Source organism: Canis lupus, chromosome X (genome assembly GCF_003254725.2).
Source record: "Canis lupus dingo isolate Sandy chromosome X, ASM325472v2, whole genome shotgun sequence".
Lineage (NCBI taxonomy): Eukaryota > Metazoa > Chordata > Mammalia > Carnivora > Canidae > Canis > Canis lupus.
In genome coordinates, this window is record NC_064281.1 from 13,827,412 (window position 1) to 13,839,539 (window position 12,128).

General features: G+C 53.0%; 1 protein-coding gene across 13 annotated transcripts in view; it reads right to left on the reverse strand.

Moving 5' to 3' along the window:
- Positions 1-7,902: 7,902 nt before the first annotated feature.
- Positions 7,903-12,128, reverse strand: part of RAI2 (retinoic acid induced 2) — a 388,271-nt gene continuing 384,045 nt past the window's right edge. For 11 of the 13 annotated variants that reach the window (XM_049107574.1, XM_049107575.1, XM_049107572.1 and 8 more), the window contains one exon: positions 7,903-9,874. In XM_049107574.1, the coding sequence (XP_048963531.1) occupies positions 8,273-9,874 (1,602 nt within the window). In that variant the 3' untranslated portion in view covers positions 7,903-8,272. The remainder of the gene's footprint in view (positions 9,875-12,128) is intronic. The other 2 variants (XM_049107578.1, XM_049107579.1) reach the window with 2 other exon arrangements.

A 12,128-nucleotide genomic window follows, 5' to 3' on the forward strand; every position in this document is an offset into this window, starting at 1 on the left:
GCACGGGCCTGCGGTGTGGCATCAGCATCACTGTCTGGGGATGGCGGAGGAAGACACAGGACACAGAAGAATGTGGCGAGAGGCGTGCAAGAAAGTTAAGAAGGGACGGGGGTAAAAGCACCCCGAGAGGGCAGCGACGTGGGGCCCGAGAGGTGCCATGTCTCCCTAGGTAATTGTTGTCACTTGTAACATGAAACAGAAGCAGCACTTCTAGTTGTTACAAAAAAGAAAAAGAGAGGTAGGGAGGGAAGGGGGCAGGAGGAAGGAAAAGGCTTCAGTAAAATACTGATTAAAATTTCATTAATTTGGAAATTTGCAATGGCTCCAATGGATTCTGCTGGATTTTAACCTTCATGGTGGCAACGAGGGGTCTGGAGAGTAAATAAACAGGACAGGCAAGGTCCAAGTGAAATGTCCAAAATACAGTGTCCTGTTCACCTGGTGCTTGCACAGATCACTCATGACCAAGATCCAGAACACGCCCAAAGCACAAGGGCCCGACAGTGGCCGAGTCCAGGGCAGGGGCCAGTACAGCCAAGAGGTGATGGATAAGAAAGTCAAGGCGGCTCTCCATGTTCCCCTTGCATGAGCGGCAGTCAAGAGCTTTCCTCTTGTACTCTGCACCGTGGGCCCCACGCCGAGCAGTCACCCCTACAACGCGGGCCTGTCTCAGGGAGCTTCCAACGCAAGGGCCAGAACATGGCTCCCTCATTCAGATGGGAGGGAGAGGCCTTCCCTCGAGTCTCACTCCCCTGCAGCGGGTCTCAGGCAAGTGTGCGGAGGAAAGGAGCTGCAGAGGATGGTCCCAGACGGGGCACTGGGGCTGGGCCTCTCTGGGTGGTGCGGAGGCATGTGCCAGGGGACGGGGGACCACTTCATGCTGTGGGCCAGGTTATGGCTGAGAGCCAGTTGGCCAGAGATGGCCAGGCCTGCCCTGCTGTCACAGAAGAAAAGAAGGGACATGATTGGAAGAGATTTTCAAAAAATGCAAAAGAAGGGAAGCACCAGTGCACACTCGTGGGGACTGGGACCGGAGAGCCAACGCCAGCCCTCAACCCTGGACGCCCTGCAGGGCATCATGCCACTCCAGCTCAGGCTAGTCAGCAGTGGCCGGAACAATGACAGAGTCAAGGAGGGGTCGTCCCTGCCAGGTGCTTGATGCACTTTGAAAAGACTCCATTGAAAACAGTTGCAGTAAAAAGGTCTCAGATCTTAAAGAATGAGCCCTCCATTCCATTGGCTCTCCCATGGCCTGCCTAGTGTCATTCCGTGGCCACACAGGGAAAACACACGGTTCTCATGCCCCCTCAAGTACCTGGGAGCACCTGTTCACTTACAAATAGTAGCTATGCTCTTTACCAGTAATGTTATCCCTGCATGAACAAGATTCTCCTGAGGACTCCTGCCAGGCAAGACCCCGTTAGCTGGTTGCCATTAGTCTGGTACTCGAAATCATAAAGCTGCATTCAAAAAACATCACTTGTTAGCAGCAAACTTTTCTTTTTTTAAAAGATTTTATTTATTCATGAGAGATACAGAGAGAGGCAGAGAGAGAGAGGCAGAGACAGGAGAAACAGGCTCCCTACAGGGAGCCCGATGTGGGACTCGATCCCAGGACCCCAGGATCATGCCCTGAGCCGAAGGCAGACGCTCAACTGCTGAGCCACCCAGGCGTCCCAACAGCAAACTTTTCACTCCATTTTCTGGCCTTGTCTCAAGGAAGACTGAATTCCTAAAGGCTTTTCCATGGTCTCCACTGCCATTGTGGCCACCTCGGGGACTGGTACTGCTGATGGCCTATATTGGGGGTGAGTCTTGGCTTTGTGAAGACAGTGCTTGGCTCCGGGACTGTTTCTCCAGCACTGGTACCCAGCCCCACTTCTAGAACCTGGTCTCCTCATTCTGAGCTCCCGGGTCACTGAACCCCATGTGCCTTAGATGTTTCCTCTACTCATGGAGAAGATGTGAGATGAAATAGTAGAAGGCACATGGCCCTGTCATCCAGAGTCGTGGTGGAGAAGGTTCCATGGAGGACGGGGGGTGGCAACAGCTGCGGTGCCAGGGCCTGTACAGCACCACCACCTTGTAGCAGCTTTTCCTCAACTACACAGGCAGGCCTTCCAGGGCCAGGGGGCAGCCAGGTGGGAGCGGCTGCTATTGCATGATTTTTTTATACACTGGTCTTCTTTGTGTGATTTTGCTTGAATTAAGAGGCTATGGCCAGGGGCACCTGGGTGGCTCAGTGGTTGAGCATCTGCCTTTGGCTTAGGTCGTGATCCCAGGGTCCTGGGACCGAGTCCTGCATCGGGCTGCCTGCAGGGAGCCTGCTTCTCCCTCTGCCTATGTCTCTGCCTCTCTCTGTCTCTCATAATTAATAAATAAAAATCTTTTAAAAAAAGAAATGAGGGTGTAGCCAAATATAGTTTGAACCCTGGAAAAGAAATTGTGAGGACCAAGCCAAAGGCCTGGGAAGGCCCAATCAGGGCAAACTACTCAGAAGAAGGGATTCTAGATTCAAAGAAATGAGACATGGGTTGATGGTGGTCCAAGGAAAGTTCTGACTGTAAAGAGAAGCCTGGGAGAGTCAGATAGGTCGGGTCCAAAGGGAAAAGAGGATGTATAAACAGGAAATAATGAATCAAAGACATCAGGGCCCGATAGGAAGTAGAGATACGTTACCAGACACTCTAACTGACCAAAGATGGGAAGGAGCCATTGGGTTCTAGGAGGTTTGGCTGGAACCCACTGTCAGTTCCCAATTTCTATCTGGGATTCTTTTATTATTTTTAAAAAGATAACAGCATAAGGGTCAAGAAATGAGCCAGAATTCACATACCACACAATTCACTCATTTAAAGTGTACAATTCCACTTTTTAGGTATAGTCACAGGGTTGGACAACCATCACCGCAGTCGATTTGAGAACATTTCCATCACCTACCTGGAGTTCTTGACTCTCCAGAAGAGATGGAGGTACTGGGGGAAGGGCAACCAAGATGGCATAAGGGCTACCTGGTAGGATCTCAGAGAGCCTGAGAGGAGACGGGGCTCAAGTCTAAGGGAAGGAGGCTGCGGAAAGATCTGGTGTTTAAAGAGGGAACTGCTAGGAGGAGGAGGTTTGGCCTTTGTTTCCATTAAGGACAAGCAAAAACCGAGGCTCGAGCGCATCGAGAAGGATTGAGGTAAAACACAACGAAGAAAAACCACACCCAACTCCCTGGCAACATTTGCCCATCGCTGGGTTATGCTGCCCTTGGGAATAAGACTGGTGAACGTCATCACAGGGTGAGGTTTGAGTAAGGGTCCTTCCAGCTTCACGGTGTTGGTAAACGTGAGGCATGCCTTCAGAACTGGCCGAGGGCCTGCCCTCTCTGTGAGGTGGAGCAGTTTTGCAGAATCCCGCTTTCTAGGGAGAAGTTTCTAGAGGGCCGTGCTACAGGCTGGATGAGTGAGGTCCCTTTGGAGGGATGAATGGAGTTTCCAAACGGTAGCTTCCCAGTCAGATCAGGCACGTGGTGGTAAGCCAGAAAGTAGGAGTGGGGTACCAGAGACCACAGCTACAGACCTCTCTTCCCGATTGTCTCTTGATTAAATTCATTCCTCAAAGAGATTTTGACCTCCTGCTGGGGACCAGGTATAAGAAGACAAACCCTGGGGATAAGGCAGTGGTTCTCAACCAGGTTCTCAACTTTGCTCCCCGGGGGACTCTTGGCAACACCTGCAGACATTTTTGTTGTCCCAACTGAGGCGATGGGGGGCAGGCGGGAGGGGTGCTGCTGGCATCTCATGGGAGAGACCAAAAGTGCCGCTAAACATCCTATGGCGCCCAGGACAGTGCCTTACAACAGAGAGTCATCCAGTCCCAAATGTTAGTAGTGCCAAAGTGGAGAAACCCTGAGGTAAAGAAGGAAGATTCAATCCTGCTTTCACAGAATTTCATCTGTTCATCATGGTATTTCTTCATATGGCTTGAAATGTGCCCTAACAAAAATGTCTGCGTTGAAAAAAACCCTTATTTGAAGCGATTCTGACTAAAACGGAATTCCCAGTGCCCCTCGGGACTGACGGGATAGGACTAGTGATGGAAAGGGGTTCGTAACATTCTTCCTGACTGGGTGATCAGACTTTTGACTTAATTAGTTAGCAAGAGGGAGGGCAGCTTCCAGGTGACTTACCATCTTTGTCAGCAGAGTGAGCCTACACCTGTGAGTGTGTATCTAGAACATAGGTGGATGGAAAACAACCTACAAGTTGGGTTAATATAGTCAACCTCAACGGTTCACCTCCTTTAACGTGCACGCTTTCGTAATTTCGGCAAGGCACACGGCTACAATCTCACTTTGCTCAGAAATCCTCAGGTCTAATAGCAGTTGCAGATGGATTATTTGCAGCATTTTGGAACTAGTCCTTTCCAGCACTCATATATACTACTTACTTTAAAATCAACCAATATGTTAATTAAAATAAATACCAATTTATTAAAATGGCACCCTAAGGACCTCAAGTACACCCTATTTTGTTTCGCTGATGTGGGAGGTCAGTTATTTGACCTGGTGGTAGTGAGCTGTTCTGGAAAATTGCCTTTCTTATTTAATGAGGAGTAAAGTCGGCCAGAATGACCTCTAATGCTTTTTTCCCTGCTGTTAAAGTTTTCAGCTTAGCAGCTTTTGAGTGTGGCTGTTAGAGGCTTGGCATCGCCAGTCTTCAGCTTGAAATCTCCCCTTTACGATTGTACCAAGTGCTCTGGGCATTCCAGTTAACTGGAATGGTTTCGAAAATAATTGAAAAAAAAATCTGTAATTCAGACTCTTCGCTAATTCCTACTGGTTTTTGCCCCCAAAGAATCCAAATTCCTGTGGGTTCACCGGGCTTCAAACCCAATATTTAAGAATCATTGCAAAGTACATATTTTTAAGTTGTTGATACTTAAAAACTGAAAGCAGAAAACTCTTCTGAGCCTCAATTTCCTCACTTGTAAAATGGAATCTAAATCCTTTCCTGCTCTATTAATTATGGTATTTATGAAGATAATCACTGTATTGACATACTCTCACAGTAATTGGCTACTTTTCCCTCCTTCCCTCCCTCCGTCCCTTCCTTCCTCCCGTCTATCCCTCCCTCCCTCCTTCCTTTTGTTTGGAGTTTTCACCCTTGCAGACAAACTTTTTCATGCTTAAACTATGAGAGTTTTGCATTTGAATCTAAACAAATCTTTGACCTCACTTTAGAATTTTCTACTCATTGTCAAAGGCTTCCTTGGTTAGGATAGTAACTGTATCATCTTTAAGTCTCTCATTTTCTGTCTAGTTTTTATTTTGCCAGAAGGATAACTACCCCCAAATATGGATCTTTGTAACTCGTTCCAATTTTTTATCATTTCTGAACTGAAGCCAGCCGAAGCCATCTTGACAAGTCTGAGCAAATATCAACATTCCTGGGGACTAATCCTATTTCCTAAAAGACTCTAAAAAGCTATTCTTTAGGCTAGTTGGTCCAAACATTTTTTTTTAAGGAGAAATGAGAAATTAAGTCACGAGAGTCTGACACAAATCCTTCTGGAACCTGAAAGGAGGTTAGCTGGAGATGGCTATATGGGGTGGGGGAATAAGTGAGCACGGCTCTCTGAGTCAGGCAGAAAAACCGTGGGGCCTGAGTTTGCCAGTGGCCCCCTCCGTGACCCTCGTGGGGATCACATGCCTCAGGCTAGGAACCAGGGTTCTGGGCTGATAATTCTTACACAAGGTTTTGCAGAAGAGGCCATAGGCCTCTGCCCCAGGAGGGAGCGCAGAACTGAACCACCAGGGAACCCCAGGCTCACCCTGGCCACAGAGACAAGCCCTTTGTTCTGATTCCCTGGCCTGTAGGCAGCCAACTGGATGCCAGTTTCCATCCAAGGCTGGCAAGAGGGGCAGGCAGAGGGGGTCACGGCCCCAATAGCATGAGCCTGAGCCTCGTCTCTAGATATCACTCCGTGTAGACCTCACACACCTCGCTGGGTAAGTCTCCCCAATGCCACAGCGGCCTCTCCCCAAAGGCCCCCGGCCACGAATGGCAGGCCCTGGGCTGGGTGCAGAAGGGTGGTGGGAGGCCTGTTCCAGGGACCTGTCCCAGGGCGAGGGGACAGGCCCTACCGACTTAACATCCCGCGGGGCTGTGGAGCCAACAATTCGCACCCAACCAGCACCGATTTACGGGGCACCTCCAGACACATCAAAGAGAAATTTGTGGCTTGAGGTTTATAATGTAATTACGGGCCGCAAATGCCTTCCTTTCCACCTATACGTCACTCAGCTTGCAGCACCTGCTTCTTCTACCGTCCAGACAGAGAATTCTGCTCCCTGGAGCCAGGTAAGCAGCAGCTCTGGCCGGTACGCTGGGAGGGCAGGGGTGGCACAGGTCACCGCACACGGGCACCAGAGGCATCAGCAAGGCCCCGGGCACATCTGTGTCATCTCCGAGCCCGGAACGCGTGTGCCATTCTCGGGAAACGGGGCCACCGACCCAGGGCCACTCGCTCCATGAAACTGGAAAAAGAGCGCCCAGTTGGAGGCTGAGGGACGAGTGCAGCCGGGCCGTGGAACAGGACAGTTAGCCCAGCGAGCGACTGCTGCCTGCCTGTTAGCACCGCGGCGCACTTGGCCAAAGAAGGTTTAACAGCCCAGGACACGGGCAGGAGAGAGAGAATCCATTCGGGGTGCACAGGATGGGACCAGCTGAGACGGTAACCCTATCCACAGAGAGCCTGGTAATAAAAGAACAGTCTCGCAACTGCTTTTCCTCCTGTTCATGTTCACAGTAACAGCTGGATACGTGCTAATTGCAAGACGTGAAGGAAAGAGCTCGGAGCTGCAAAGCGGGCCTGCCGTAGTCAGTCTCTCGCCAGCACAGTTTCAGACACGAGTGTGACGGGCCACCTAGCAGCTCTATTTTCACTGTGCGCTCACGGTTCCTGATTTGAGTGGGCGGCTCCGTGCTGTTCCCTTCTGCCGGATGCCTCGCTTCCGCCCAACGAGAAACGGCTGAGCCCCGGGTTCTCGGCCTGGCACCACTGGCGCTCGGGCTGGATCACCCGCTGCAGTGGGGGGGGGGGGCAGGGGTGTGTTGTGGGGAAATGCCTGTGGGATGTTTAGCGAAGTCCCGGGTGTCTACCCACCAGATGCCAGTAGCATCCCCTCCCTGCTCCCCTCCGTTGCCTGTGACAACCAAATGTGTCTCCAGGCATTGCCAGATGTCCCCTGGGGAGGCACCATCACCCCAGTTGAGAAGCACTGGGCTGCACTGACAAGGAGCAAAGACTTTCTCTTCCCTTCCCGGCCCCACTCCCAACTATCTCTACCCCAGGCCAGGAACATCCACGAGACCTCTCCTGCTCCACCGGCAAAGGACTTACCTCTGGTCTCAAGCGGTCTTCAGTAATACCTTTGAGTTGCAAGCCCTTCAGTCATTCAGACCAATGCTCTTACTGCCTTTGAAAAGAAGGTCCTTTGCAGCTAAATTCTGGGAGGGGGTGGGGAGGAAGCAGGTAAATTTTCCTTTTAGACACATTTGTCTGTTTTAGTCTACAGCAGGCTCAGACACAGAATTCTCCATACCCACGGTCTATGGCGACCTGGAAGGGGCCTCGGGGACTGGCAACTCACCTCCCCACCCCTTCTCTGTGCCACATTTTTACGAATGAAGAAAGCAAGGTTTAGAGGGGGAAGTGACTCGCTCCAGGCCATACATATTCCAAGTCTTCCTTTTATGGGGGCAGAGGCCAATATAATCCTTCTCTGCCCGATGTACCCGAAGAGCTTAGGTCTCGAAACACGGAGAACTTGCAGTGCTTTACAAGCAACAGTTTTGGCCAAACCACACCAGTTAAGGAATGCAAATTTAAAAAATGATAGAATGCTGCAACCAATTAGTGCAAACAAACATTTATTGTGAAATATTCATCCTACCCTTTATTAGGTATTACATCATCAAAGCACTTTGTGGCAATGAAAATAGCTTTTTTTTACCCCTCTGATTCACCCAATATTCCATTAAAGCTGCAAAAAATGTGCAATCTGCTTGAAAAATAGGTTGCTCTTATTTACTCATTTGTGAAAAGTCAAAAATTAAAAAAGAAAACGATCCTAGCTTACAGGGCCTCTAGAGCCAATTCGCCTTCCCACTTCCCAACTACTCCCCCAAATAATTAACAAAGATAATTTGTCTTAAATGCCTTTTTATAAAACCAATGCACCTTTCCCCATATTATAATCATAAAAATTTTAAAAAGCCATTATTTACTTTCTTGGAAAAAAGGTGGCCAGCCGTTGTTTTTTGATCGGGAGCATGTGTATTTCCTGGGAGTTCACTTTCTTTAACTTTATGCTCCGGTTTTTGACGGGTTTCCTAAGGGGCTCCGTGCTGCCCACGGGCTCTTCTCCTTGGCTGTTGATGTCGTAGCCCTGAAGCACGGAGTCTTCTCTTTTGAAGGAGAAGTTTTTGGTGGACACCCCCGAGAGGCCCTTGATCTTGCCGCAGAAGACGGTGGGCACGGCGTCTTCCACCGAGACGATCACCTTGGCCGCCTGGGACTCGCTCACCACGTCAGGGTGATTTTCGGCCTTGACGTCCCCGCCGGGCTGGCCGGGCGGCTGGGCGGGGTTGCTGCCCCCCACGTGGCTCTCCGTGGCCGAGGCCCCGGGGGCCGTGGCAGGGGCAAAGGGCGCGTCCCCGCCCCCGGGAAGTTTCTCCAGCGCCCCGTGAGCCGGGCGGTCCACTGACCCGCTGCCGTCGAACAGGGTCTCCACGGGAGGCTCAGCTTTTCGGTGGGCCGCCAGCGACAGGTCTAGGGCCGCATCTTCCTGGCAGACGGGGGGACTGGCTTGGCCCGCCTTCAGCCAGGGCACCGACTTCATGGACAGATCCAGGGCCTCGTTCTCACTGCCCATCTTGATGACCGTGTGGCGGCTCAGCTGGAAGTACTCCCTCGGCTGGAGGAGATCGAAGGGCTTCAGTTCCTCCTTCTCCAGGGGGGGCTGGCCGCCTTTAAAGGGGTGCAGGCCGAAGGAAGACGGCGGCTTGGGGAAACTGGAGCCGAGCTTGGATTCAGGACTCTGAGGCACCGGGATGGGGATGGGGATGGGGACCGGCACGGGCAAGGGCACGATCACAGGGTAGGGCACCAAGAGGGTGGCCGGGGGCACCAGGGGGGACAGCGGGGAGTTAAAGGGCTGGGGGGGCACCGGGGCGTATCCAGGAGGAGGCTGACAGGGTGGGGGGCCGAGAGCACCCTGTGAGGGGAACAAATTCTGGAGCACGGCTTCAAATGGCAACGTGGGCTCCTGCGGCTGGCTGGGGATCCGCAGGTCCAGGAGCTGGGGTGGGGCCTCGGGGTCCTCGGCTCCCTGGAACAGGTTGTTGTGGATGGCACTGGAGGAGCACGGGGCCTCCTGTGGCAGGACCAGAGGGGAGTTGAGGTGCTGGAAGACGTGCTGCTCCAGCACCACGGGCAGCTGCACGGGGCCCTGCGTGGTCATGACATAGGTGGCATTGCCATTAGGGTTGAGCTCGGGCGCCGAGCTTCCCTCCACCTGCATGTGAATGGGCATCACCACCGGGCTCTCCCCGAGGCACAGGGGTTGCAGCACGGTGGCCGCCACCTTCAGAGCCACGCCGCTCTGAGACTCGGCCGGGGGGTTCAGGATGGACGGGGCCGGCACGGTCACCAGGGCCTTCTTTACCAGGTCAGTGGAGTTGATGTTCCAGGCTTCGGTGGTGATCAGCTGGGCCATGCCATTCTCCAGTCTGTTATTGGCCAAGGCGGGAGAGGAGTCGGTCATGTCCATGGAGAGGTTCTGGGACCGCAGGTCATCCATCACTCGGCTCTGATGCCACCGGGCCTGCAACACGGAACGCACGATGTGAATCTTCCAGAAGAGACTATTTATGACCCTCCCCTCCGAAGTGCTCGCTCTCTCCGCGTCTCTTAAAAGTTTCCGTATCTTAGTGAACCGGGGAGCACACCCATCTCTCTCTGTATACATACATGTTATAGATATTTCCTAATATATACAAACACACCCAAATGATCAGCTGTGCGCGGAGAGGCCCAATTTAACAGACGATTAAGCTATAAACACAGATGATGTAATGACTAAACAGCCAAGAGAGGTTAAACAGAGTATTTTTAAGCCTAATACTCGGCTTATATGTTTAGCTTTCGCCAAACACAAAGTTCCGTCCCACGGTGCTCTACCGGACGGTCAAGATGTGTGCAGATTTGACTCGTCCACACGCAAATGGGCAGCGAAGACTTACTTCACTTCGAGAACAAAATAAAATCCTGTCACGTTAGAACGTTCTAAGAGAACCGAAGAGGGCCACCCGGCTTACGGCAAGCATCTTAAAGACTCTTTGTAGCAATGCTTCCTCCCGAGGAGGCTTGAGGAAAGGGACGGCGGTGCATTTCCACAGGGATCGTGGCAGCTGTGTCACGGACTCCCTCCGACCGGTGCCATCCCCTGTCCCTCCCATAACGGAGAAGCCACTCCGCGGAGCCGGTGGACGTGGACGTGGGACAAGGGCATGAGTGCTCATCGGGCCCAGGGGCGCTTTCCGCAGTCAGCTCATGTCTGTGACCCGGGACCTCTCCTAACTTCTAGCTGGTCAAGCGGGGGGTGCTGCTGTTCTAGGGCCGGGGAGATGGAAGACTTGCTGGAAACAAACATCGCGGGCACCTCTGGCCGCCTCCTGAGAGGCCGAAGGAACACAGTGCGGGTGCTGCCTGGAGGAAGCAGGGCTGCAACTGCGAGATGGCTCTCCATGGAAACGCGTCCATATTTAGCCTGGTTGCCATGGAGAAGGCAGGCACCATGTCTAACTCGGGGATCTGTGCAGCCCTGGAGTCTGGCTGGGCTCAATAATAATTCAATAATCCTCAGGCTCGCCAGGCAGGCCTTGGGCAACTCAGATTCTTGACCTCACCTGTTGGAGCCGTCTGGACTCTAGTCCCGGGGTCACCTCGCGTCCTCCTCTGGTCACCCCCAAATACCGACACAACCTCCACCACGAGGAGGAGAGGCAGCCCAGCAGCCCGCGAGGGTGCAAAGAAACGCAGTAGGCCTCACTACGGGAAGGCCGTGTTAACAAATGAACAACTGTGTGGTATTTCCAGACCATCAAAATGTGTCAAGTGCACAGAACAAGGAATTTCTCTGAAGCAGGAGGAGGCGAGGGCCCCGGGAAGGATGCCTTGTAAACAACTTTGTGGGGGACGCCCCTCGGCAGAGCGAGCCCTGGTGCCTCTGAGGGAGGGCTCCGGAGCCTGACTCCCTAGACGCAGGGGGTCCTCTGGAAACCAGGAGGTGACCCAGCGGGCTGGCCGATGATACCTTTAGGGCAGGGTAGGGAGGCAGCCCACCCCGGGGAAGCTGAGGGGGCTTGCCCCCAACCGAAGGGGCCTGCTTAGACCACAAAGTATCATGCCTCGAACGCACCACTGGCTCCCCCATTCCCGGATGCACGCATGCACGCATTCATTCACTCGTGCAACCACTCCATGTGCTCAATGCCTACTGCACACCAGCGCTTTGCTGGGGGCTGGGGATGCCGGCAGGAGCCAGTCCCACAAGGTTCCTGCTTTAGCACACATCAGAGGCCAGTGGGGCGCATGTCTCTGAGCGAGAGATCTGCTGGCACGAGAGAGAAGGCATCAAGGAGGCAGGAGACAGTGACTCGAACTCCCAGGGAGGGGTGGGAAAAGGTTACAGGGAAGCTGGGATGGGGCCGGTGAGGGCGAGGACGGCAGCAGTGAGAGAAGACACCCATGGCCACCCATCTGAGGTGGCTTCTGGTGGCCTTTGAGGCAACTCACTGGGAGAGGTCAAGACATGCTCTGTGCCATCTTCCGGCTTCCTGTGAGTTTAGGATTACCCAGCTGTAAGGCTGCTTTCTTGTAACAGCTGCACCTACCTGCCCTTCCCAACGAGACGGCCTCCCTCCATCTCTGTCTCCTTCACGCACCCCTGTCCCCTCCCACACAGAGAAAGCCGACTTCTCGATGCTTCTTCCCCCTGCTCCTGGCACACATCTTCAGTTCGGGTGGTGGCGCTCACCTCTTCCCATGAAACCTCACTCCTCTCCCCACCTAGCCCA